General features: G+C 39.5%; 1 protein-coding gene across 1 annotated transcript in view; it reads right to left on the bottom strand.

Annotated features, from left to right (window-relative positions):
- LOC109911118 (ER membrane protein complex subunit 3) overlaps positions 1–24006 on the bottom strand; it is a 29684-nt gene extending 5678 nt beyond the window's left edge. The window contains exons 1-6 of the mRNA XM_048606324.1: positions 23944–24006; positions 20846–20939; positions 17828–17932; positions 15880–15961; positions 13155–13234; positions 6006–6088 (exon numbers count right to left, since the gene is read on the bottom strand). Coding sequence (XP_048462281.1) covers positions 6006–6088; positions 13155–13234; positions 15880–15961; positions 17828–17932; positions 20846–20852 — 357 coding nt within the window. The 5' untranslated portion in view covers positions 20853–20939; positions 23944–24006. The remainder of the gene's footprint in view (positions 1–6005; positions 6089–13154; positions 13235–15879; positions 15962–17827; positions 17933–20845; positions 20940–23943) is intronic.
- Positions 24007–25190: the final 1184 nt, after the last annotated feature.

Below are 25190 nucleotides of genomic sequence, written 5' to 3'. Positions count from 1 at the left end.
CCACGCTCTTTGCTTCCCATTTTAACTTTAGGTTGTTAATTGCCTGGTTAATGTTTTCTTCCCCTTCAAATTTCTCCTTTCTGTCTTGAAGGTGCTCATTCATACTAGTGCGCTTAAATGCCTAAAGACCCTTTTCTGCTATTCTTCGCATACAAGCCCATGTTCATATTTAAGGCAAAGAATGTCAAAGCCTCTCACCCTGTCCAAGATAATGGCTAGGAAAGGATTAATGTTGGAGAATGCATTAAGCTCCACCCAGTTTGATGATGTCAGGTAGTCTGTGGTGGGGAATAAAGACTAACTCGAGAACCTGATGGAGACATGCATGTGTGACTTCATTGTCTCCGGATGGACGTAACATCTAAGTCTCATTAGCCAAACTACTTTCCTTTTGCAATCATGGAATAAACTATAGCTTGTTAAGGCAAGTGCCTCTTGTAACCATACTAATGAGTTTTAATGTCTTCCAGCACTGTTAACCAAATAGGTCCTTTGACTCAGCATAGAGGGAGGCAGGATTGGGGGACTCTTGTGACAGAGTGGTAGTGTTCCTGCCTCTGAGCAAGATCAAATCCAACCTGCTGCAGGGAGCAGTCAGAGCACAGAGCAGTAGCACAGCGAGAGTATGAAGCTGACCGAGCTCAGGGCACATTTTGGCTGCAAAACAATCTGGAGTGATGTCACAGGGAAGCTGCACTAAATTTGAAAAATACAAAGTATTAATAAATTAATTAATTGAGTTAATTAATTTATTTATATAAATTTATTATTAAGTAGAGATAGCTGGGCAGGTGATATGCTGTAGCTGTATAACGTGGGAGCCGGCAGTTCCCACTGCAAGCTGCAGTGACCACATCTGCAGCAAGTGTTGGCTGCTCAAGGAACTTCGGCTCAGAGTTGATGAGCTGGAATCTGAGCTTCAAACACTGCGGCACAACTGGGAGGAGGAGGAGGAGTACCTGGACGCTTTGTTTCCCGAGGCAGTCACACCTGGTAGATTAAGTACTTCAAATTCAGTCAGTGATCAGGGACAGCAGGGTATGATTGCAAGTGAGGCAGGTAGGGGGATCCTGGATTCAGGAATGGAGGAGCCTCAGCTCTTGACCTTGTCCAACAGGTATGAGGTGCTTGCTCGCTGTGAGGATGAGGAAAAGCGAAGATGAACCAGCTGACCACTGCACTGTGGTCCAGGAGGCCATTCAAGAGGAGGAAGCAAAAAAGACAAGTAGTAGTTGTAGGGGAGTCTAAAATTAGGGGGATTGATAGCATCCTTGGTAAGCAGGATCGAGAGTCCCACATGATGTGTTGCCTGCTGGTGCCAGGTAAGGGACATCTCTGACTGGCTTGAAAGGATATTGGAGCGGGAGGGCAAGAATCCAGTTGTGGTGGTCCATGTTGGGACAAACAACATAGGCAAGGCTGGGAAGGAGGACCTATTTGGAGATTATCAAGCACTAGGAACAAAATTAAAGAACAGGTCCTCAGGGGTTATAATCTCCGGATTACTACTCAAACCATTTGCAAATTGGCTTAGGGATAAGAAAACGAGGGACGTTAACACATGGATAAAGGATTGATGTAAGGAAGAGGAGTTCCATTTCATGGTGCATTGGCATCAGTTTTAGAACAGGATGGATCTGTACCATTAGGACAGTCTCCAGCTGAACTGATCTGGAACCACTGTTCTAGAGAAAAAGGATAAATAGGGCAGTTACTAGGATTTTAAATTAATGAAGTGGGAGGAAATGAAGGGGAGAACGACAGGAAGTATAATGGTAAATAGAAAAGAAAGCAACAGGATAACATGTGCAGAAGGGTTTAACTACATTGAAGCCGGAAAGAAGTTAAAAAGAAGGAATACTCCGGAGATATTATTAATGGAGATGTTAGAATTCAAAAAGGTATAAAAACTAGCATAAAGGCACTTTACCTGAATGCTTGTAGCATTCAAAACAAGATAGATGAGTTAACAGCACGAATGAGTACGATTTAGTAGCCATTACGGCGACATGGTTACAGGACGGTCACAACTGGGAATTAAATATCCAGGGTATCAGACTGTTCGGAGGGACAGACAGGAATATAAAGTGGGGTGGTGGTGTAGCTTTGATATTTAAGATTGGAAATTTAGAAATTCTAAGAAGAAAATGTCACTGATGGGCATAGTCACTAGGCCACCAAATAATATCACAGAGGTGGGCAATAAACAAACAAATAACCAATGCCTGTAAAAATGGTACAGCAATTATCATGGGGCAGATTTTAATCTACATGTCATTTGGTCGAACTGGGTCGGTCAAGGACTGATAAGGGAGCAAGCTTTCCTAGATCTGGTCCTGTGTAATGAAACAGAAATAATTAATGATCTCATCATTAGGGATTCTCTTGGAAGGAGCAATCACCGTATGGTTGAATTTACAATACAGATGGAAAGTGAGAAGACACAATCCAATTCCAGGGTCCTGTGCTTAAACAAAGGAGACTACAATAGGATGAGGGAGGAGTTGGCTAAAGTAGACTGGAAGTAAAGATTTTATGATGGGACAGTTCAGAAACAGTGGAGGACTTCCAAAGCAATTTTTCAAAATGCTCAGCAAAAATATATACCAGTTAAAATGAAGGACTGAGATAAAGGGGTGATCAGCCTTGGATGTCTAAGGAACAAAAACAAAGTTGCTGGAAAAGCTCAGCAGGTCTGGCAGCAAGAAAAAACAGAGTTAACGTTACAGGTCCGGTGACCCCTTCCTCAGAAGGGATGTCTAAGGAAATAGGGAGGATATCAAATTGAAAGATAAGGCATACAAAGTGACAAAGACCAGCAGAAAACTAGAAGATTGGGAAAACTTTAAAGGTCAACAGAAAGCCACAAAAAAAAGCGCTATAAAAGAAAAGAAAGATTTTGAGAGTAAACCAGCTCAGAATATAAAGACAAATATGTGAAACGAAAGAGTGGCTAAGGTAAACGTTGGACCTTTACAGGATAAGAAGGGGGATTTAATAATGGGAAATGAGGAAATAGCTGAGGCATGGAACTGCTATTTTGTGTTGGTCTTCACAATGGAGGACATGAATAATGCCAGTAATTGATGATAAGGAGACTAAGGTAGGTGAGGACCTAGAAATGATTATCATCACAAAAGAGTTAGTGTTGGGCAAGCTAATGGAGCTAAAGGTAGACAGGTCTCCTGCTCCTGATGGAAAGGATCAGGGTACTAAAAGAGATGGCGGGAGAAATAGCAAATATGCTTGTGGTCATTTTCCAAAATTCGCTGAACTTTGGGGCAGTTCCAGCAGATTGGAAAACATCAAATGTGATGCCACTGTTTAAAAAAAAGGAGGTAGTCAAAACATCGGGAATTATAGGCTGGTTAGATTAACTTCTGTAGTGGGGAAAATGCTTGAATCTATCATCATAGAAGAAATAGCAAGACATCTAGAAACTGTCCCACTGGGTAGACACAACATAGGTTCACGAAAGGCAGGTCACGTTTAATTCATTTACTGAAATTCTATGAAGACATTATGAACGCAGTGGACAACAGAGACATAGAAGATGTGGTGTATCTATTTTTCCAAAAGACATTCGTCAAGGTGCCACACAAAACGCTGCTCCATAAGATAAAGGTGCACGGCGTTATGGGCAATGTATTAACATTGATAGAGGATTGGTTAACTGACAGGAAGCAGAGAGTGGGGATAAATGAGTGCTTTTCTGGTTGGTGATCAGTGACTAGTGATGTGCCTCTGGCATCAGTGTTGGGACTGCGATTGTTTACAATTTACACAGATGATTTGGAGTTGGGGACCACATGTAGTGTGTCAAAGTTTACAGATGACACGAAGATGAGTGGTAGAGCCAAGTGCAAAGGACACAAAGTTTGCAGAAGGATATAGATGGTTTAAGTGAGCAGGCAAAGGTCTGGCAGATGAAGTACAAAGTTGATAAATGTGAAGTCATCCATTTTGGAATTGCAGTAAAACGGATTATTATTTGAACAGGAAAAAAATTGCAGCATGCTGCTGTGCAGAGGGATCTGGGTGTCCTTGTGCATGAATCGCAGAAGGTTGGTTTGCAGATGCAACAGGTAAATAAGAAAGCAAACTGAGTTTTGTCCTTCATTGCTAGAGGGATTAAGACTAAAAACAGAGAGGTCATGTTACAGCTCTACAGGATGCGGGTGAGACCACACCTGGAGTAGTGTGCAGAAAGGACATACTGGCACTGGCAGGGGTGCAGAGGAGATTCACTAGGTTGATTCCGGAGGGTTGGCTTACAAGAAGAGACTGAGTTGACTGGGATTATATTCATTGGAATTTAAAAGAATGAAGCGGGGGGATCTTATAGAAACATAAAAGTTATGAAGGGAAGCAGGGTGGATGTTTCCACTGCCAGGTGAAACTAGAACAAGAGTGCATTGCCTCAAAATTAGGTGGAGCAAATTTAGGGCTGAATTGAGGAGGAACTTCTTCACCCAAAGGGTTGTGAATCTGTGGAATTCCCTGCCCAGTGAAGCAGTTGAGACATCCTCATTGAATGTTTTTTAAAGCTAAGACAGAGAATTTTTTGAACAGTAAAGGAATTAAGGGTTATGATAAGAAGGTTGGTAACTGGAGCTGAAGCCACTAGAGAATCAGCCATGATCTTACTGAATGATGGAACAGGCTTGAAGGGTCAGATGGCCTACTCCTGCTGCTACTCCTGGGTCTTATGTGCGTGATTCTTAAATCTCTGAACAGGTAGATTAGAAAAAACAAAAGGGAGGAAAATACGAACAGGAGGGAGGGTTGAGGGGAACAATCAATGCCAACATTAGCATATAGTAAATAATCACAAATGTTCTGAAGAAGTCGTATCGGACTTGAAAGATTAATTCTGTTTCTCCACAGATGCTGCCAAATCCGGAGTTTCTCCAGCATTTTTGTGTTTACATTAGCTTGTAGTGATTGGATCTCCAGCAAATACACTGTCCATTCCTTTTCCCCCAACATATTAAGGCTGAGATTAAATAATTTAACAGACTAGATATTGATCTTGGGGCTTTCTGGTCTTGATGGCTAATCCGATTATTCCATATTCCCGCCTATCCACAATAGCTTTCAATCCCTTACACGTCAATAATCTATCTGCAAACAGTAGCAGAAGCAGAATGCTAAAGACTCAAGCCTCACAGTAAAATATTTTCATCAATTGTAAATGGGTGACCCTTATTTTTAAAACAGTAACTCCTAATTCTTGTATCTCTCAAGTGGAAAAATCCTTTTCACATCCATCCCGTCATGACCTATTAGGGTTTTGTATGATTCACTCAGGTTGCCGCTCGCTTTTCTAAACTCCAGCAGATACAAGCCTTGCCAGTCTAACCTTTCCTCATGAGGCAGCCTGTCCATTTCCTGATATATCAAGCAAACCTTCTCTGAACTACTTCCAATATATTTTCATCCATCCTTACTCCTGAGACCAATACTCTACACAGCACTCCAGAGCGTGATCTTACTAACTTTTCATATAACTGAAGCAAAAACTCCCTATTTTCACATTCATTTTCCCTTGCAATTAATTACCCTCTTGTCCTCATTATCCTCTGATTTGCTACATACAGACCTGTGTACTTGCAAATTCAGCCCCAGGCTCCATTTGAAATTTTTCCCATTGTCTCATCTAGTTCCTTGAACGGTCTTTCACAGTACATAGGAGATGTGTATTATTCAAGGAAAGTCAATGTGCCTAACTCTCACGGATAATGATGACTGAGTGTATAACATCCTATAAGTCTTACTAATTACTTGCTGCACCTGCAGATTAATGTTCATTCATGCACAAGAACACCCAGATTCCTATATCTCTCAGCTTTGCAAATTCTCACCGTATGCTTCTTTATTCTTATTGTCAATATGGACATTTTCACTTTTCCCACATTCTACTTTATTTGCCAGATCAACAGTCTTTAATTGGTTATTTCCTCTGCTTTAGAATACATAATTAAAATAGGTGTAAATCAGCATACCTTAAATGCTTTATTTGTATCAGGAGGCATTGCCATTGCAGCACCCGTCATCTGTTCCTGCATAACACGAGACTGGTCTGCAGCTAAAAAGGTGTAAGAGATCATTTGAATTCACTGGATTCCATACCAAAGTGGGACAAAAACAGATTAAACCATTTTCTAGGTCTGATAAATGCAAATATTATGTTTTCGTTTCATCCCATTCAGTTCAGAAGCATAAATATAGCAAATAAGTATGGTTTATTCTTCATGTGCAATGAATACCACAAATGCTTTCAAAATTAATTCATTTCTTGCAATTAAAAATCTTTTTAGAAACTGGAAATTTGTCTAAGCAAATGGGTTAGCCCTCTTAAAAAAGGTAAAACTACAATTACTGTTAAGTTATCAACCCAGATCCCCAAACTACATCCAATTTATTAACAAAGATTAGGTTAGGTGGATTGGCCATATTATCCAGGGATTTAAGGTTAGGTGGATTAGGCATGGGAAATGCAGTCAACAGCGATAGGATAAAGGAGTGGGCAAATTATTGGAAAGAGCCCGGAGAGATAGGATTTATGATCACTTGGAAAGGCATAGTTTGATTCATGATAGTCAGCATGGATTTGTGAGGGGTAGATCATGCCTCACAAACCTTACTGAATTCTTTGAAGAGGTGACCAAACATGTGGATGAAGGTAGAGCAGTGGATGTGGTATACATGGATTTAAGTAAGGCGTTTGATAAGGTTCCCCATGGTAGGCTCATGCAGAAGGTAAAGAGGCATGGGATAGGGGGAAACGTGGCAGATTGGATTCAGAATTGGCTGACCTTAGAAGACAAAGGGTGATAGTGGATGGAAAATATTCAACATGGTGCTCAGTTACGAGTGGTGTACCACAAGGATCTGTTCTGGGTCCTCTTCTATTTGTGATTTCTGTAAATGATTTGGATGAAGGAGTGGAAGGGTGGATTAGTAAGTTCATGGACGATACGAAGGTGGGTCGCGTTGTGGACAGTGCGGAGGGCTGTTCTAGGTTACAACGGGACATTGATAGGATGCAGAGCTGGGCTGAGAAGTGGCAGATGGAGTTTAACCCTGAAAAGTGAGAGGTGATTCATTTTGGAAGGAAAAACTTGAAAGCAGAATACAGGGTTAACGGAAAGATTCTTGGCAGTGTGGAGGAGCAGAGGGATCTTGGGGTTCATGTCCACAGTTCCCTCAAAGCTGCCACCCAGGTGGATAGAGTTGTTAAGAAGGCGTATGGTGTGTTAGCTTTCATTAATAGAGAGATTGAATTCAAGAGCCGTGAAGTTATGCTCCAGCTGTACAAAAGCCTGGTTCGGCCACATCTGGAGTATTGTGTCCAGTGCTGGTCACCTCATTACAGGAAAGATGTGGAAGTGTTGGAAAAGGTGCAGAGGAGATTTACCAGGATGTTGCCTGGAATGGAGGCAACGTCTTACGAGGAAAGGTTGAGAGAGCTAGGGCTTTTCTGTTTAGAATGACGAAGGATGAGAGGTGACTTGATAGAGGTGTACAAAATGATCAGAGGTATAGATAGTGGACAGCCAGAGACTTTTTCCTAGGGTGGAGGTAGCTATTACGTGCGGACATAGTTTTAAAGTGAGTGGAGGTAGATATAAGGGAGACATCAGAAGTAGGTTCTTTACTCAGAGTGGTCAGGGCGTGGAATGCATTGCCGGAGAGGGTAGTGGAATCGGCCTCATTAGGGGCATTTAAGCGGCTATTAGATCGGCATATGGATGATAGTATAAGGTAGGGGTGGAGGTTAGATAGACCTTAGGGTTAGGGTAAAAGTTTGGCACAACATCGTGGGCCGAAGGGCCTGTACTGTGCTGTACTGTTCTATGGTTCGGTCCGGATAGGCTGCACTTTGGAGGGTCGATGTATACTCGATAGGCTGAGATGCCTGCTTCCACACTAAGGATTCTATGCAAGACCAATATTCTACATTTTTTAACACATTTTTATACAACTGAGTTATATTTCCTCAAATTCAAAGTTCCTTTAACTCAAAGTTATATTTCTACCCTTCCAATAGTTTGTTGTTGAAGCTGCTGAAACTACTACAAAATTTCGTAGTACAGTTGATAGGCTGCATCATTATTTCCCCTTATGATAGAGTAATATCCTCACCATCAATGCAACACTTCCTGCCCAATGGGAGAAGTAATACTTTGGTCATGTAAAAATGTTGATGCAAGGTACCATTGGTTGTTGACCCAGTCAGAAATTTTCCATCTTATTATTTTCCACACTCAAATCTGGATGATCTCATTAAGGTTAGAAATGTACTATTTATCAAATAGAAGTTTTATTATGTAGTCAATAATTATACCATTCTTTTAGAATACTCTAATGTGATTGCATTAAAAGCACCAGTTAGATAACCAAATTTTCATTTTCACTCAATTTTCTCTTTCTCAGTCCACTAACTTGTTTGCAAATTTAAATCAAAATTACACAGTGGTAAACATTTGCTGACTATTTTATCATAGAGCAGGGGCATTCTGCAAAGTCAAGTGGAGTTCTCTCAAACTTTGTGAGAACGCCAGCTAGAACCCTGCCTGACTTTTCCTTTTATGTGGATTAATACCGTAAAAACTGTATCTTTTTATATTTCTGTATTTTTGATTGTGGACTGAAATGGGAAAAGAACTGTTTTAAAAGGATTCACAAAATCACAGAATCCCTACAGTGCAGAAAGAGGCCATTCAGCCTATCGAGTCTGCACCGCACTTTGGAAGAGCACCCCCGCACCTCATCCTGTAATGGTTACCATGGCTAACCCACCTAACCTGCACATCTTTGGACACTATAGGGCCATTTTTTAAAAAAAAACATGGCCAGTTCACTTAACTTGCACATTTTTGGACTGTGGGAAGGAACTGGAGCACTCAGAGGAGACCTACGCAGACACGGGGAGAACACGTAAACTCTACAGAGTCACTCAAGGCTGGAATCAAACTTGGGTCTCTGGTACTGTGAGGCAGCAGTGCTAATCACTGTACCACTGTGCTGCCCTTGTTCTCGGATTGCTGATTTTTTTTTTAAAAAAGTTACTAGACACTTGTTGAAAATGCAGTTTATACAGCTGTAGGGAAAGCCTAGCTACAGATGAACAGCAGATCTAGATCAAGATTTGGCCAGCAAAAGGTAGGTGATTAGCCTGTAAAATGGTGAACAGCTATTAAGGATAAAGACCCCCCTACCTGCTAACAACTTTGTGATCGGCTCTCAGGTAGATGAACAGTTTGGGAGTGTGAATGTTTGGACAGAAGGTATCAGATCTCCGGAAAAGAAGGAACGGTTTTTGCTCCGCAGTAACAAACATTTTATTGCCTGAGATAGCCAGTTTATTTCCCCTCATCAGTTGCTGTCAGCTGTGACTTAACTTAGTGAGAGACTTTGTAAGCGCAAACCATTCATCTTATGCTTCCTGCAAAATATGTGAAAGTATGTAAAACGAAGATTGAGAAGAAAGCAGCGTTCCCATCAGCAAATAATCATCTCAGAAAGCCCTGTGGACACAGACCACTTAAACTGCCTTCCCCGTCAGCGCACAACACTCATGTGTTTCTGTGCCTGTCTGTGCATTTGTGTGTACATAGAGGGGGAGCTTCATAAGTGGGTTAAAGTTTTAACTAGTATGGTTAAGTTAACAATACATAATTCTTTATCTATTGTTAGTATTTAGTACAAAAATAAATTCGAAGTCTTGTTAAGTACAGAAACCTGATCCCTACTTTCAAAGATACAGGTAAATTGGGGGATTCTGCGCACATTTTAAATCTTTAACTTTTGTAATGACTCCAGGAGCAGCAAGATTTAATTTCCGGCACACTACCCTAGTGAGGTGTACAAACACAATGACTAGTAACCCAGATTAGCAAACTCGGACAGCAAACCTAAACCATTCCAGGAGCAATCAGACGAATGGCATGATGCCAAGGCAACAATCAGCTCATTGAGCTCATGAAAACAAAGCTTTGTATGTGTTTGGGCAGGGGTTGGGCGTGGAGGTAGGCAAGAAGACTAGACCATTATTATCACTTCCTCAGTCTTCACTCCATCTACTACAGCCCAGTATGGACCCCTCAACAGATTAGCTCATATTAACTTCACGCCAGCTGTCCCAAGCTAAATATGATCTTTGTGGGATTTACTTAGATCATATCTGAATGTACTTAGTGCACTGAATTACTGATCTGACTCATACATTAAATTGCTGTCTCATTTCTTCCCTGTGAAAACAGAAAATAACACAGCTATTTATATCAGTTGGATATAAATTCATGCCAACCTAAAAATGTCAAAAGGTGAGTTTTTAATGGATATTCATTGAGTAAATAATTGCTGCACTTGTAACTATTAAGAAACTCAATTCAAGCCTAAATTAGGAAGCACTATCTCAGACTAAAACACAAAAGAAAAGCATTTTATTTTTGACTTGTATGAGTTTGTAACAAATGGTCAAGTACTGAATAGTATATGCAATTTTAATCACACATCCCATTGTATATAAGTTGCTGAAATATTTTAGGTGATAAAGATTGAAAACTGGAACTTCAGTTTTCCAAACATGCTTTGAATTTTTACCTCCACTCAACATGTTAAATCATGAGTGTTACTAACTAACATATTGAAGGAACAGGCTGAATAAGATGAATGATGTTTTTTTGCCTTGATAAAACATCAGAGATGGCTTCTGCTATTCATAAGATCTAAACCTCCTAATTCTTACAGGCTGATATTTATTCTCCATCATCCAGATTTCCTTTTGCTTATCTCAAAAAAGAGGCAAACTTGAAGGTAGGAAAAAGATATTTGTGATTTCTGAGCACATGAAATGCAATCTCTAAGAGATGTCCAAGAACAAATATTAGTTGTCACAGAACTTCACTGTGGAATCTTCCAATCCAATTCCAAATTGTCCCTTACAAGTGCTCGGGATAACAAATCACACCATTGTTGCAGCATTACATGTGTGTTTTGCTTGTGTAGAGGTCAGAGCAGGGTTGGAGTGAGAATGAAATCAGCAATGACCCAGGTGTTTAATTTTCATTCAGCAAAATTAAGTTGGACACACCTGCATCTCTTATGTTCAACTGCTCTTAGAGAAGATCAAAATACTCGTATGGCACAGTCGCGGTGTCCCCAGCCCTGGACCAGGAGGCCCAGTTTCAAGCCTCACCTGCTCCAGAGGTGTTTCATAACATCTCTGAACAAGTTGATTAAAAAATACTTTAGAGATGTTCAATTGGACATTTAAGATCCGTGATATTCTTTTGAGAATGGGACAGTCGCTCGCTCTTGGCTAAGAGCAGCCATTAATCCAGACTACCAAATCATTAGCATTTTAGTTTACTGACTGTTTACAAGCTTTCTGTGCATAAAACAGTCACTATGTTTTGCCTGCATGACACACCCAAGCAGTTGCCTGTACATAAAAGACATTGGAACATTTTTAAAAGATATGATAATGTGCTGTGTAAATACAACTTCTTTTTGTCCTTGCTTGCATATTTTCAAGTAAGTAGACTCCAAACAATCACTGAGATTTTTTGAAATAAAATGTTACCAACAACCATAATACCTTCCTCTTCCTCCTCACTTTGAAATGTGTTTTGGTATAATCCTGTGGTGACTGTGCATTGAGACTTGAGAACACCTGCCAACTTCAGTCTCCACAGGCTGTTGGCAAAACACATTAACAGCTCTATTTTTCAATGACTACCAGAGAACATGGAAAATAGTTCCATAACCATCTGGGTTATAGTTTAATAACAGTACTTGAATATTGTAACATTTATTTTTTCAAAAACTAAAATAAAATCTGGGCATTCAGATTGAATCTTATCATAATCCTCAGTGCACAATGAATCATTTTAAAGTAGAGTTATGTATGCAAAGAATCATTATTGCAGTGAGGTCCAAGGAACAGCAATAAGATGAAAAACTAGTTTATTTGCTTTTTAATGGTGTTGTTTGGGTGAATGTTCGCTCAGGCATTGGGGGAAATCGATGATTTTCTGCAAATGATGCCATTGCATCGTTTTCACCAACTTGACTAAAGGACAATAGCTAGACTGTGATGCACACAATTTAAAGGTTCTGATAGCAGTCATAGATCTTAGGTTATGAAGTTTTGAGAACCATGTTGTGGTAGAGCCCAATGGTCACTCAAACCCAGCTGTTATTTTTGATTATCAATTCCCAGTGTTAAAGTGTCCAAAAGATACCCTAGAATAGTTTACCAACACCATATAGGATGCAACAGAGACTATTTTGCACTAAATTCCCCAAGAGTCATACAGAACGAAAACAGACCCTTTGATCCAACTTGTCCATGCTGACCAAGTATCCTAAACTGAACTAGCCCCATCAGTCCACGTTTGGTCCATATCCCTCTAAACCTTTCCTATCCATGTACCTATTCAAATGTCTTTTAGATGTTGTAATTATACCCCTCTCTACCACTTCCTCTGGCAGCTCATTCCATACACGCACTACCCTCTGCGTGAAAAAGTTGCCCCTCAGGTCCCTTTTAAATCTGACCCCTCTCACTTTAAACCTATGCCCTCTAGTTTCGGACTCCCCTACCCTTGGTAAAAGACCTTGGCTATTCACCTTATCAATGCCCTCATGATTTTATAAACCTCTATAAAGGTCACCACTCAGCCTCCGCTCCAGGGAAAAAGATCCATCCTATCCAGCATCTCCCTTTAACTCAAACTCCAGTCCCAGCAACATCATTGAAATTTTTCCTGTACCCTTTCAGGTTTCACAACTCCTTCCTACAAGCAGGGCAACCAGAATTGTAATATAGCAATCAAAGATGATCAATTGCGTATGCTTAATTTCAGACTTTTCTTCTTTCTGTTCTCATCCAAATAAAGCATGGCTTATTTTGTTTGTTGTTCCATTCGGATTGACCAATCAACTTTTTCAGATGAGTTGCATTCTTCAACATCGCCATTTAATAGTGAATTACTGAATACTTAGATCAATGAAGCTTAAGCTTTCTTTCTTGTGGAAAAACGTCTCAATTTTATTCCATTGCCTCCACTGCAACTTTCCCCTCCTCCAAAATGTGTAATATACACCTATTAAAACATAATGATTGAATTGTCAATGTTTACCATTATCTTGTCCCAGGAGTAAAGAATACATGCTTCTGAGCCCAAACACGTTCAGAAAGTACCACGATGCAGAGCTCACCCTAAGTAAAAACAAAAAAAAAAAATCAACATAAGATTAGTTTGGAAGGAATAAACATGTTAGAAGTAAACATGACAATTTTCCTCAACTTTGTTGACCTTTTGCTACAGCAGAGGCATCCTCTAGTTAAGATGTTGAATGTTCAAACACTATCAACTATCATCTAACATAATTTTTTTCCCTTTTATCTTGCTTCTACATAGAGCTCTACCCAGTAACACGAAACCTAATCAAAGTCACACAATTGAAATGAAATGATTTGTCACTCATGCTTTCTCTCTATATTGTGTTCTTCAAATTACACTAGTCTCTTCACTAAAGGCTAGATTTCCCTTGGGATGGTTCCAGGGAAAGTGACTGTTCTAAACCTTCAATTCTGTAAAGAACAACAACATCCCAGCTCTGAATATGGAGCTACTCTTGATGTAGCTTATTGCTACATTTGAATAAGCTAATGCTATTTGACAATTGAGAAATTGAAGTACATTGAACATTCTTTTGTTCAGACTCCTTTTAATTGGTTCACAGCAGCTGAATTTGACAGTCCATTATGTCTATACAGCAAGGACCACATTCAACGATACTCTGTGGATGACAAACCACAATTTGAATTTCTCCACTCTGCCTTCATTAAAAAAACTATTTGCACCTTACTTTTTTTACATAGTTGAGAATCAAGCATTTGAAGAAACCAATTGGAAAACAGAGTTTAAGAGTTGAATTGGAGAGAGAGATTTAGGAATCATTAATATAAAATTCGTGAGGATTTTAATGGAGTCTTGAATGACCCAATTGATCTAATTTCCATTTAAAAATCAATAGCCCTACTGAATTTTTAGTAGATTGGAGTCTCATGGGTTTATAATTGACTTGCAGCTTTCATTAAACATCAATTAAAACAGAGTAGACACTAGAGAGGCACTGAGCAAGTTGAATGGCTAGCGGTCAGGGAAGATTATGATCCTTTTCGATGCATCCTATTTATTGTGAAAAGTGACCATTTTTAGGCACCATGCCCTCATTAATTTCTTCTTGATCTTGTTTTATCACAGATAGCTATTCCCTCAAACACATGACCAGACTGTTTGTGCCTTTCTCCCTAAAATCCCTTTCCCTCAAGTTGTAAAAACTGGGTTCAGCCCCTCTAAATAGCTGCTTCTCCTACTCTTTGAGGTCAGACATAAATGCAGGTCAGAGCATATTCAATTAGATTGATACATGGATTGAGTATGTTGTCTTCTGAGGACTGGTCAGACAGTTTGGGCTTGTTTCCACTGGCATTTAGAGGAGTGACGACTGGCTTGATTGAAGCATACAAGATCCTGAAGTGCCTTGACAAGGTGATGTGTAAAGGATATTTCCATTTATAGGTAAGTCCAGAACAAGGGGACACTATTTTAAAATTAGGAGTTCCCTTGTCAGGTCAGAGATGAGGATAATTTTTCCCCCCTCAAGAGGGTTGGGTGACTTTGGAACTGCCTCAGAAGGCCGTGGAAGCAGGTTCATTGAATATTTTTAAGTCAGAAGATTCTCGTTGGGCAAGGGAATTGAAAGCTGTGTGTGTGTGGGGGCGGTAAATGTAATTTAAGACCAGATCAGCTGTGAGGTTATTGAAGGGCGGAGCAGATTCTAAGGGCTAAATGGCCGATGGCTCCAATTTCGCAAGTTTGTATATGTCTGCTATTTCTCGTTAAAATAGATCTTTATTTCTATAGTACTTTTGATTCAAGGAAAAATATTTTTAGCACTTTATGAGGATAATAAGAGGTGAATACTAAGGAAGAGATGGCTGGATGCAGGTGCAAAGGAGAAAGATTTAGCAAGAGAACTGAAGATGGTGAAGTAATATTTACTGGTAATACAAAAGGAATAATACTTTGCCAAGAATGTACTACATGTATAGGTATAGTAGGAACTGCAGATGCTGGAGAATCCGAGACAACAAGGTGCAGAGCTGGATGAACACAGCAGACCAAGCAGCATCATAGGAGCAGAAAGGCTGACGTTTCGGGCCTAGACCCTTTATCAGAAAAGATGCTCCTATGATGCTGCTTGGCCTGCTGTGCTCATCCAGCTCTGCACCTTGTTGTCTCTGTACATGTATAGGTACATAGCTGGTGGAAATTGCCAAAATAAAATGCAAGGCTTAGAAACATTCGAAAATGAGTGTTAATATCAAGTCCATCACATCATTAGGATCAAGGATCAATGGGTGACAGTGTTAGTTGATTGTTTTTGAGTATGTATAAAAAAAGGAAAAGCTGGGACATGGTGTATGGGGTCAGGAGGCTTGAGATACAGTTTTTAGGCAAATAAAGTTACTGTCAAGAAAGAGCATTGTGTCTTGGTTCCCATTTCACGGTCAGGCTTGGATCCAATTATCAATGAGGATGCTGTTCTAAGCCAATAGGTTAGCTATTTTATTATTTACCTATGCGTCCATTAACATAGTGAACGATACAGAAATTAACCTTTCACCCCAGAAGGCTCCATTTCTTATGTCTTGCAAAAGTTTCACTGACTCTTTTAAAGTAACGGTTAAAGTATGGTGCAAAAAATGATCTTGGAAGTGTCAAGGATGAATGTTGATTGGCTGAATATCCTTTTCTGATTCTTGACTGTTCTCATGTATACTTGTCAACATACCAGGAAGCATCCAGTGAGAGTAGCTCAATTCCCTGCTGTAACATAGGCTTAAAACGCAGCGTCAAAGGAAATGGAACTTTGGCTGAAAAGTAAAAAGAAGTGCTTTAGTTATTTGCAAAAACATTCCATCTTCGATTTTATGAACTTACAGTTTAAATCTATTGGTATAAAGTTCAGACTTGCAACTGGACTTCTCATATCAGAGATGATCTTTCTCTGTAGCTGCAACATTATTTCCTGCATTCTGTTCTATTACCGAAGGATTTATGTAAGCCATGATTTGTCAGGTTAGCACAAAAACAATACTTTTCACTGTATCTCTGTACATGTAAAAATAATAAATCAAGTAAAAAAAAAAGTCTTGGCATTGGGACTAACATGATCTACAATTATAGATTCCCTTTGTGTTAATAAATAATAAAATTAACACCAAGACAGTGCAAAGCAATTAAATCAGTGCTTGGAAGAATTCCACTAATTTCAACATAATGGTCATGATAGGGAAATTGCAGATTGAAGTCAAGGTAATTGATGGGAAAAGGAGATGTAGTCCCTTAATGAATACTTCCTATAAACTAAAATTCAGAGGGGACATGACTCAACTTCTTGTGAAGGAATAGGGAGAAAGACTACAGAGATTGGACAAAACATATACTGTTGGGCAGCGAATAAGATGTTATATATTGAAAGTCTGAAAAACTAATCTAAAAACTTACATTAATGGAATGTTAAAAGGCTTTAACAGTGGAGCTGGTTTCTGGCATTTAGAATCAGAGAGGATTGAAAACCACAGCAGGATTTGTAGATGAAGACAAGAATTTCAAAAGCAAAGTCCTAAGGAGTGGATGCCAAAGTAAGCAAAGATGAAGATGGTGAGATAAGTAGAATTTGGCTTGGGACATGGCACAGGCAAGTTGTGTTTTGGATGAACAATACGTTTATATAAAGTAGAGAATGGAAAACTAGCAAACATTAGAGAAATTAAGTCCAAAGATGTCAAAAATTTAAATGTGGGTTCCAGTGCTGGAGGCTAACTAGAGAAAGACAACATTGTAGAGGCTGAATAAGTGGTCTTAGTGTTTGGTAAGAGATGGAGGTTGAGCTTCAGCTTTGGATTGAGGATAGTTTCATATGCAATGTACTGGTTTGAATGATGCAGTCATTACAAAGGATTGGCATTTTAAAGTTTCTGTTACTCAATACTCAGTTGGAGAAAACTGTCTTAGTGATGTGGGAAAAGGGGATCACTTATTTAGAGTCATAGAGATACACAGCATGGAAACAGACCCTTCAGTTCAACTCATCCACGCCGACCAGATATCCTATATAAATCTAGTCCTATTTGCCAGCATTTGGCCCATATCCTTCTAAATCCTTCTTATTCATATACCTATCTAGATGCCTTTTAAAATGAAATAATTGCACCAGCCTCCAGCACTTCGTCTGGCAACTCATTCGATACATGCAGCAACCCCTCAGGTTGCCCCTCAGGCCACTTTTAAATCTTTTCCCTCTCACCTTAAACTTATGCCCCCTAGTTTTGGACTCCCCCATCCTGGGGAAAAGATCTTTTCTATGTACCCCATCCATGCCCCTCATGATTTTATTAATGTCTATGAGGTCACCCCTCCGCCTCTGATGCTCCAGGGAAAATAGCCCCAGTCTATTCAGCCTCTCTCTATAGCTCAAACTGTCCAACCCTGGCATCATCCTGTTAAATTTTTTCTGAATCCTTTCAAGGTTCACAACATTCTTCCTATAGCAGGGAGACCAGAATTGCATGCAGCGTTCTAATAGTGGCCTAACCAATGTCCTATAAGCTGCAACATGACCTCCCAACTCCTAATGCATTGACCAATAAAGTTGCAGTTGATGTTTGTCCAAAGGCATTAGGAATCAGTTTATGTACAGCATTTTAACTACCACTCTTCTACAGTGTTTTACTTACTGGTAACAAAACCAGAGAAGGTCCAGTTGATCCAACCACCAATAAGGATCATAGGAAGTACATTGGTCACATTGCCCTTCATCATATCCATCACCATAGTGGGGTCTGAAAATATGAAATGAAGAGATAATAAGCTTCAGTCTCATCTCCTTTATAAGCAAAAACCCTTGCTCAGGTACCATTTCTACAATAGTTGGGAGCCACATTGTGACTTTAAACAGGCACGCCCCCAATGTTAGGTTAAAAACTGATCATTTCAATTGATTTGTTTTCGTGGGAAACAAGGGGTATGAATCAACGTTCTACAATTTCACACAGAAACTTCATAAAAATCAAGGCTGACATTATAATGCAATGTTGAGAAAATGCTACACAGTCTTTCGCATGTGACATTAAACAGATGCCTCACCTGGTCCCTCAAGTGAATGTACCATTTTGAATAGGAGGAGGGGAGCTACTCCCTTGCTCTGACCAATCCACCATTCGACATTACTAAAGCAAATGATACAGTCATGGTCACACTGCTGATGGTGGGACCTTGCTGTGTGTATATCGGCCGCTACATCTTCCACATTCAGGTGTGACGATACTTCAAGAGTACTAAATGAAAAACTAAAAAACTGCAGATACTGGAAATGAGAAGCAAAAACGATGCTCTCTCTCCACAGATGCTGCCAGACCTACTGAGTTTTCCCAGTAATTCCGGTTTTTGCTTTGAAAGTACATCACCAAAAAGTACATTGTAATGTCCTGTGGTAATGAAAGGTGTAAAATAAACGCATGTCCTAATTAGTTTATTAACATACTGCATCATTCTGGTTAATAAAATTCCAGTTATTAACCCTGTAATACATTACTGAAAATAACAAAAATAGAAATTGCTGGAAGAACTCAGCAGATCTGGCAGCATCTGTGGAGAGAAAGCAGAGTTAACATTTCAGGTCCATTGACCCTTCTTCAGAACTGATTGTAGTTAGGAAAAGGTTGGTACATGCTGAAGATGGGGTGGGGTGAGGGAGGGGGAGGGGGAAGGCCAAGAATAAATGATAGGTGGAGATGGACGTCAGAGCTAGAGAAAAACAGTTGGCCAGACAAAGAAATGGGTAAAGGTCAGCCTAGGAGAATAAATAGCTACTAAAAGGGGTGGGGTGGGATGGGGTGGGGTGGGGTGGGGTGGGGTGGGGAGAATGCTCTCCCATCCCTATTTTCAGCATATGTACCAACCTTTTCCTGGCTACACAATCAATCAGTTCTGAAGAAGGGTCACTGAACCCAAAACATTAACTCTGTTTACTCCACAGATGCTGCCAGACCGCTGAGTTTTTTTCCTGCAGTTTCTGTTTCTGAATTCCAGAATCCACAGTTTGTTTTTTGTTTAGCACCGAAAACAAACATCCTATTTTGTTCCTCCTAACAGGAGAACAGTGCACATCTGAAAATGATGGAGGTTTCTCCATCATTGTACAGGATTCCCTGATGCAACAAATATTTGTTTACAAGCCATCACGTGCCTTTCTCATCAACCATTATGCTAAATGTACAGTTTTGACTATCAAATAACATGAAGGCAACAACAGCATCTTGCAAGAGGAAGTAGATGCAGGTTGAAGATAAAATTTACGTATTCCTAGTTAACATTGACGTGCAAGCAGATATTTCTTGAAAAATCTCACGTTTTACCATGAAAATGCATGTACAATTATTACAACTGTGCTAATTACATTTTCTGCTGTATAAATTGATAAGAGCCTGTCCAGAAAGAGATGGCTTGTGCAGAGCTCTTTTTAGAATTCATTCACAGGATGCGAGTTTTGCTGGTTAGGACAGCATTTACTGTGCATCCGTAATGACCCAAAGGGCAGTTAAGAACGAAACACATTGCTGTGGGTCTGGAGTCACATGTAGGCCAGATCGGTAACGATGGCAGTTTCCTTCCCTAAAGGACATTAGTGAACTAGGTGGGTTTTTCTGACAATCAACGATGGTTTCATGGTCATCAATAGACCCTTAATTCCAGATTTTTTTTTGTTGAATTCACATTTCATCATTGGCCATGTTGGTATTCAAACATTACCTGGGTCTCTGGATTAGCAGTATAGCAATAAGGCAACTAGGCCTTCAACTCCCCATCTCCCCTTGGTAAAGCACATGAAATTCCTTGCCTGTGACTTTATAAATCAAGGTTAGATAAAGACAGAAATGTTGGAAACAAAACAGGTCCATCAGCGTTTGACGAGGAAAATATATGTTGAATGTGTTAGCTGTAGGTTTTTTGAAAGTAGTCAAAATCATTTGAAATGCTGGACTTGGTGCCCCACATTTTTTTTTCAGTCTTTATAGAAATCAGGATGATTTAGGTAAAAGTTCCAATACATTCTGACCACAAACTGGTAAAGGATGATGGAAATGTAATGTGAGCTTCAAAGGGCATAAGTAAACAATTAGCAACAACCTGACCACTATTTTTCATTTTATTGCTTTCAAATTCTTCAACTAGCTCAGTCATGGGCTTTTTAAAAAATTACATCATTGTTAAGAACTAGCATATATAGTCACTAAATCTCAAGAGCAGCCACCATTGTTTTCTAGGCAATGTGAAGCCAACTTGCTTTATAAGGTTTCCATAAACTGAAATTAGATGAATTACTATATAATTTTTTTTTGAGATGGTGGTTAACAAACCATTGTCTAAGGTCTTTCTGCCAAAGTATAACAATGTATGTAAATAGTGTCTTGCATTACTAAGAAGGGCCTTCGGTTTTCGCTAATGTAGGGAATGTCAAGTTCCAATGTTTTTCTTGATATGCAAGGATTGTACAGACTGTTTTGTGCTTGTGGATATAGATAAAAGATTTTATGAATAAATTATATTTTTGCAATAAAAAAGTTGGTTAATGTAATGAAAGAATACTCCTCTTTTTCAAAGATTTCTATATCATCCTTTACAGTCACCTCAGTTTAGATCTCTCATGAAAGAGAGACTACATATCCTCTAAACAAAGAAAAAAACCACAATACCAGTCATGGGGGAAGGTGGAACAACTTTTCTCTTGGTCTTCTTGAAAAATCCATCATCTGGGTTGTTAAAATAATATTTCCTTGTGAGGAAGGACTGGAAATTTAAAGAAGAGAGTCAGGTCAAAGTGTAGATTGTAAGTACACACGAAAAGCAAAAATTGCTCACGAGAAATATACAGAAAGAATCCAATCCATATAGAAACCTGAATACAATATTTATATAAATGATTTGGATGTGAATGTAAGAGGTTAGTAAGTTTGCAGATGACAATAAAATTGGAGGTGTTGTGGACAGCGAAGAAGTTACAATGGCATCTTGATCAGATGGGACAATGGGTCGAGGAGTGGCAGGTGGAGTTTGATTTAGATAAATGGGAGATGCTGCATTTTGGAAAGGCAAATCAGGGCAGACTTCTACACTTAATGGTAAGTGATACTGAGCAAAGAGACCTTGGAGTGCAGGTTCATAGTTCCTTGAAAGTGGAGTCACAGGTAGATAAGTTGGTGAAGAAGGCATTTGGTATGCTTGCCTCTATTGGTCAATGCATTAAGAATAGGAGTTGGGAGGTCACGTAGCGGCTGTACAGGACATTGATTAGGCCACTTTTGGAGTACTGCATGGAATTCTGGTCTCCCTTCTATAGGAAGAATGTTGTGAAACTAGAAGGGGTTCAGAAAAGATTTACAAGGATGTTGCTAGGGTTGCAGGGTTTGAGCTATAGGGAGAGGGCTGAATAGGCTGGGGCTGTTTTCCCTGGAATGTCAGACGCTGAGGGGTGACCTTATAAAATCACGAGGGGCATAGATAGGGTAAATAGGCAAGGTCTTTGCCATGCCAGGGAAGAGTCCTAAACTAGAGGTCAAAGATTTAAGGTGAGAGGGGAAAGATTTAAAAGATGCCTAAGGGGTGACTTTTTCACGCAGAGGGTGGTGCATATATAGAATAAGCTGCCAGAGGAAGTAGTGGAGGGTGGTACAATTACAACATTTAAAAGGCATTGGATGGGTACACGAATAGGAAGGGTTTAGAGGGTTATGGGCCAAATGCTGACAAATGGGACTAGATTTATACAGGATATTTGGTCGGCATGGACAAGTTGGACCAAAGGATCTGTTTCCGTGCTATGTGTCTCTATGACTCTATTAAGGTATTTTGTTTCAATCCAGATCTGGCATTTTGAAGGATTACATAAAATTATTACTTTGGTTTATCCTGGAAATGAAACCTTTCAGTAAAAAAATCTCTACTGGCCCCAACTCTATCTATTCAGGGAAGACCCTACAGTTTTTTTGGGGAAAGTTGGTGGGGGTGGGGGTTTGGTGTGGAGAAGCTACTTGTAGGGTATCCATTACACATCGAGTATCTTCCAGTGGCCTAATACTCAACACCTGTCAGAAAGAATATTCACTCATGTTGGGAACAAAGGCAGGAAACAGAGATGAACATCTGGTCTTTGTGGCTTCATCATTCACTGCAGCCATGTTGAAGATGTGCATTGTATGGTCACTAGGTGAGGACAGGATTGGTTTTGCTTTGATTTTATTTTTTAAACAGCTCTTTGCATGCTACAGCCAGATGCAAAGATCAATGCATAGTCCTTAATTAGTTTATGTTAATGATGGGTCTCAAAATCACAAAATGGAAAATAAGAATGAATCCCTGCATCTAGTGGGTCACGTGTTACCACTGCTGTAAATTCATGTGTTTGGATGCCTAGCAAGAACAATACGATGCTGAAGCAGCCTATTAAATTATTCAATATCCACGCCAAGAATGGCAACTTAGACAAGTTTACTGAATTGCAACTGCCAGGTATACAGCCATATCACAGCACTTGCCACTGTATTCCACTTAAAAACTGAGAAAAAGCAAGGCCTTTAGAAAGCAGAAAGAATTTGAATTTTTTTTTCTTTATTCATTTATGGGATGTGGGTATCGCTGGCTAGGTAGCATTTATTGCCCATCCCTAGTTGCCCAGAGGGCAGTTAAGAGTCAACCACATTGCTGTGGGTCTAGAGTCACATGTAGGCCAGACCAGGTAAGGATGGCAGTTTCCTTCCCTAAAGGACATCATTGAACCAGATGGCCTTTTCCAACAACCAACAACGGATTCACGGTCATCATTAGATTCTTAATTCCAGATATTTTATTGAATTCAAATTCCACCATCTGCCGTGGTGGGATTTGAACCCAGGTCCCCAGAACATTATCTGGGCTTCTGGATTAACAGTCCAGCGTTAATACCACTAGGCCATCGCCTCCCCAAATTTATATTTTTGAACCAAAGGAGAGATTATTACAGATGGTAATAATGTTTCAGGATAAAATTTCAAAAACTGATGCATGAAAAATAAGTCAGAAATCACATGACCCCAGGTTATAGTCCAGATTTATTTGAAAACACAAGCTTCCAGAGCCTTACTCCTTCTTCAAGTGTTAGTGAGAGAGGTAGTTCGGATTCTAAACCAAACCAAAACACAAACAGACTCTAGACAAGACCTCACACCTAACATGCATTGTCTGACCTAAAATGTCACCTCCTCTTCACACGGATGAAATTTTAGTTTCCACGGGACAGTGGCTCGAAAGGAATTCAGGGATTTACATATACATATTAATCAATTAAAACCTTCTGATTAAAATGCAACAGCATCTTAGGCTTGTTTAGTACATCCTCATCAGTGGTGTGACCCTTTGATCTTTTAGTATAAATTCTGTGTCTGATACCACTTCTCTCACTAACAGCTGAAGGAGGAGCAAGGCTCTGAAAGCTTGTATTTTCAAATAAACCTGTTGGATAATAATCTGGTGTCGTGTGATTTCTGACCTTGTCCACCCCAGTCCAACACTGGCACTGCCACATCATGAAAAATAGACGGATACATTGGGCCTCGCTGATCATCTTATAATGAATCAAGAACTGAGGAGAAATAAGCCAGATACCTACCTACCATAAAGACTTCAAAATAAAATTTCTTTTACTATATTTAACAATGACAGTGGCTCAAAACCAAACATTATTTGAGTGTTAAATCTACTCATCCAAGGATCAAGGATTTATTTTTCTTTGGGACTAAGTAAAGAAGCTAAGAGTCACCTGTTTTGGGATATATCTGCCATTTTCCCTCAGGATTCTACTTCTGATCAGAACTTGACTGCAAAAAAAAACAGAATACATAGTAAGTGCAAAGGAAATTGAGGTTGTGTCAGACAGATGAAAATATCAAAATTTGCACAAATAATTTGGTAACCTTCAAAAACATCATGCGTTATTCATTTGTGATATAAGTACTGATACCGAATCTTGGTTAGTCAGTAATTTATTAAAAATAACTATTCCCCTTTTTGAGCTTTTAATTTCAAATAACTAAAATAAATTAGATGACAGCATAGATACCAGCATAGAAAGTGCATGGTACACAATAGAATATAATGGTGCATATATAAAAAAAATGAAGATTGGTTTTAGGGGACATAACATGGGTTCAGTGAGCATTAGCTTGCCATGCCAGTAAATTTCTTTCATAAACTGTTAGGTGTGCAGCTTGCTAATCTTCTTGTACTCCAATTCTTTTAATTTGGCACAGGGTCCATCCAGGGCTTATTCTATGTTAGCTTTGCACTACAACTGAGCACAATTTTTGAAAATGCTGTTTGAAGTACATCGTTTCATTCACAAATTATCCTCTAATGTACAGGTAGTTCTCCTATAACACGATAGTTGCGTTCTTGTGCAACCTCATGCTATAGAAAATCACTGTTTCTGTTAACTACTGGCTGGAATTATTCTATGGCTCCACAAGTTTTTTTTTTAATAAAACTGTGGTAGCTCTTGAGAATCAAATCTTGTTTCAAACTTTGACTACCAAATAAGTTTATTTAAAAAAGTAAAGAAACAAATCAGAGCACTCTCCTCACTCACCTTTAAAGAAAACCCCATGTCCCACTTAATTTCCATAATGGTGACATGGCAGTGTACTAAGAAATTACTGGAAGATGACCTGAAGTAAGACCTTTCAAGAACGGGCCTGTTGGCAGCACACGATCAGGAAGGAGAGATCCCATCCAGAGCAAGACACAGTCCAAGTGAGTATATAGTTCAGGGAGTTTGGTGGCCCTGTGGGAATTCTGTGCAGAGGAGAACGAGGTGCTTTTTTGGCTCATAGTTTGTAAGACAGGACAACTGAAGACCAGGATCAGGGACCCAGTACAAAAGAACGACAAAGATAAATCGTAAGTTCATTGGTTGGTGATAGCTATTAATTTGACTATTATAGGTTATTTTCACATTGAAGATAAAGAGGGGATATGTTTACAGGCTACAAAAAAAGTTTTTTTTAAAAA

Source organism: Rhincodon typus, chromosome 16 (assembly GCF_021869965.1).
Source record: "Rhincodon typus isolate 14 chromosome 16, sRhiTyp1.1, whole genome shotgun sequence".
NCBI classification, from domain to species: Eukaryota; Metazoa; Chordata; class Chondrichthyes; order Orectolobiformes; family Rhincodontidae; genus Rhincodon; species Rhincodon typus.
The sequence above is the reverse complement of the archived record's forward strand: the minus strand, read 5'-3'. Positions and strand labels throughout refer to the sequence as shown.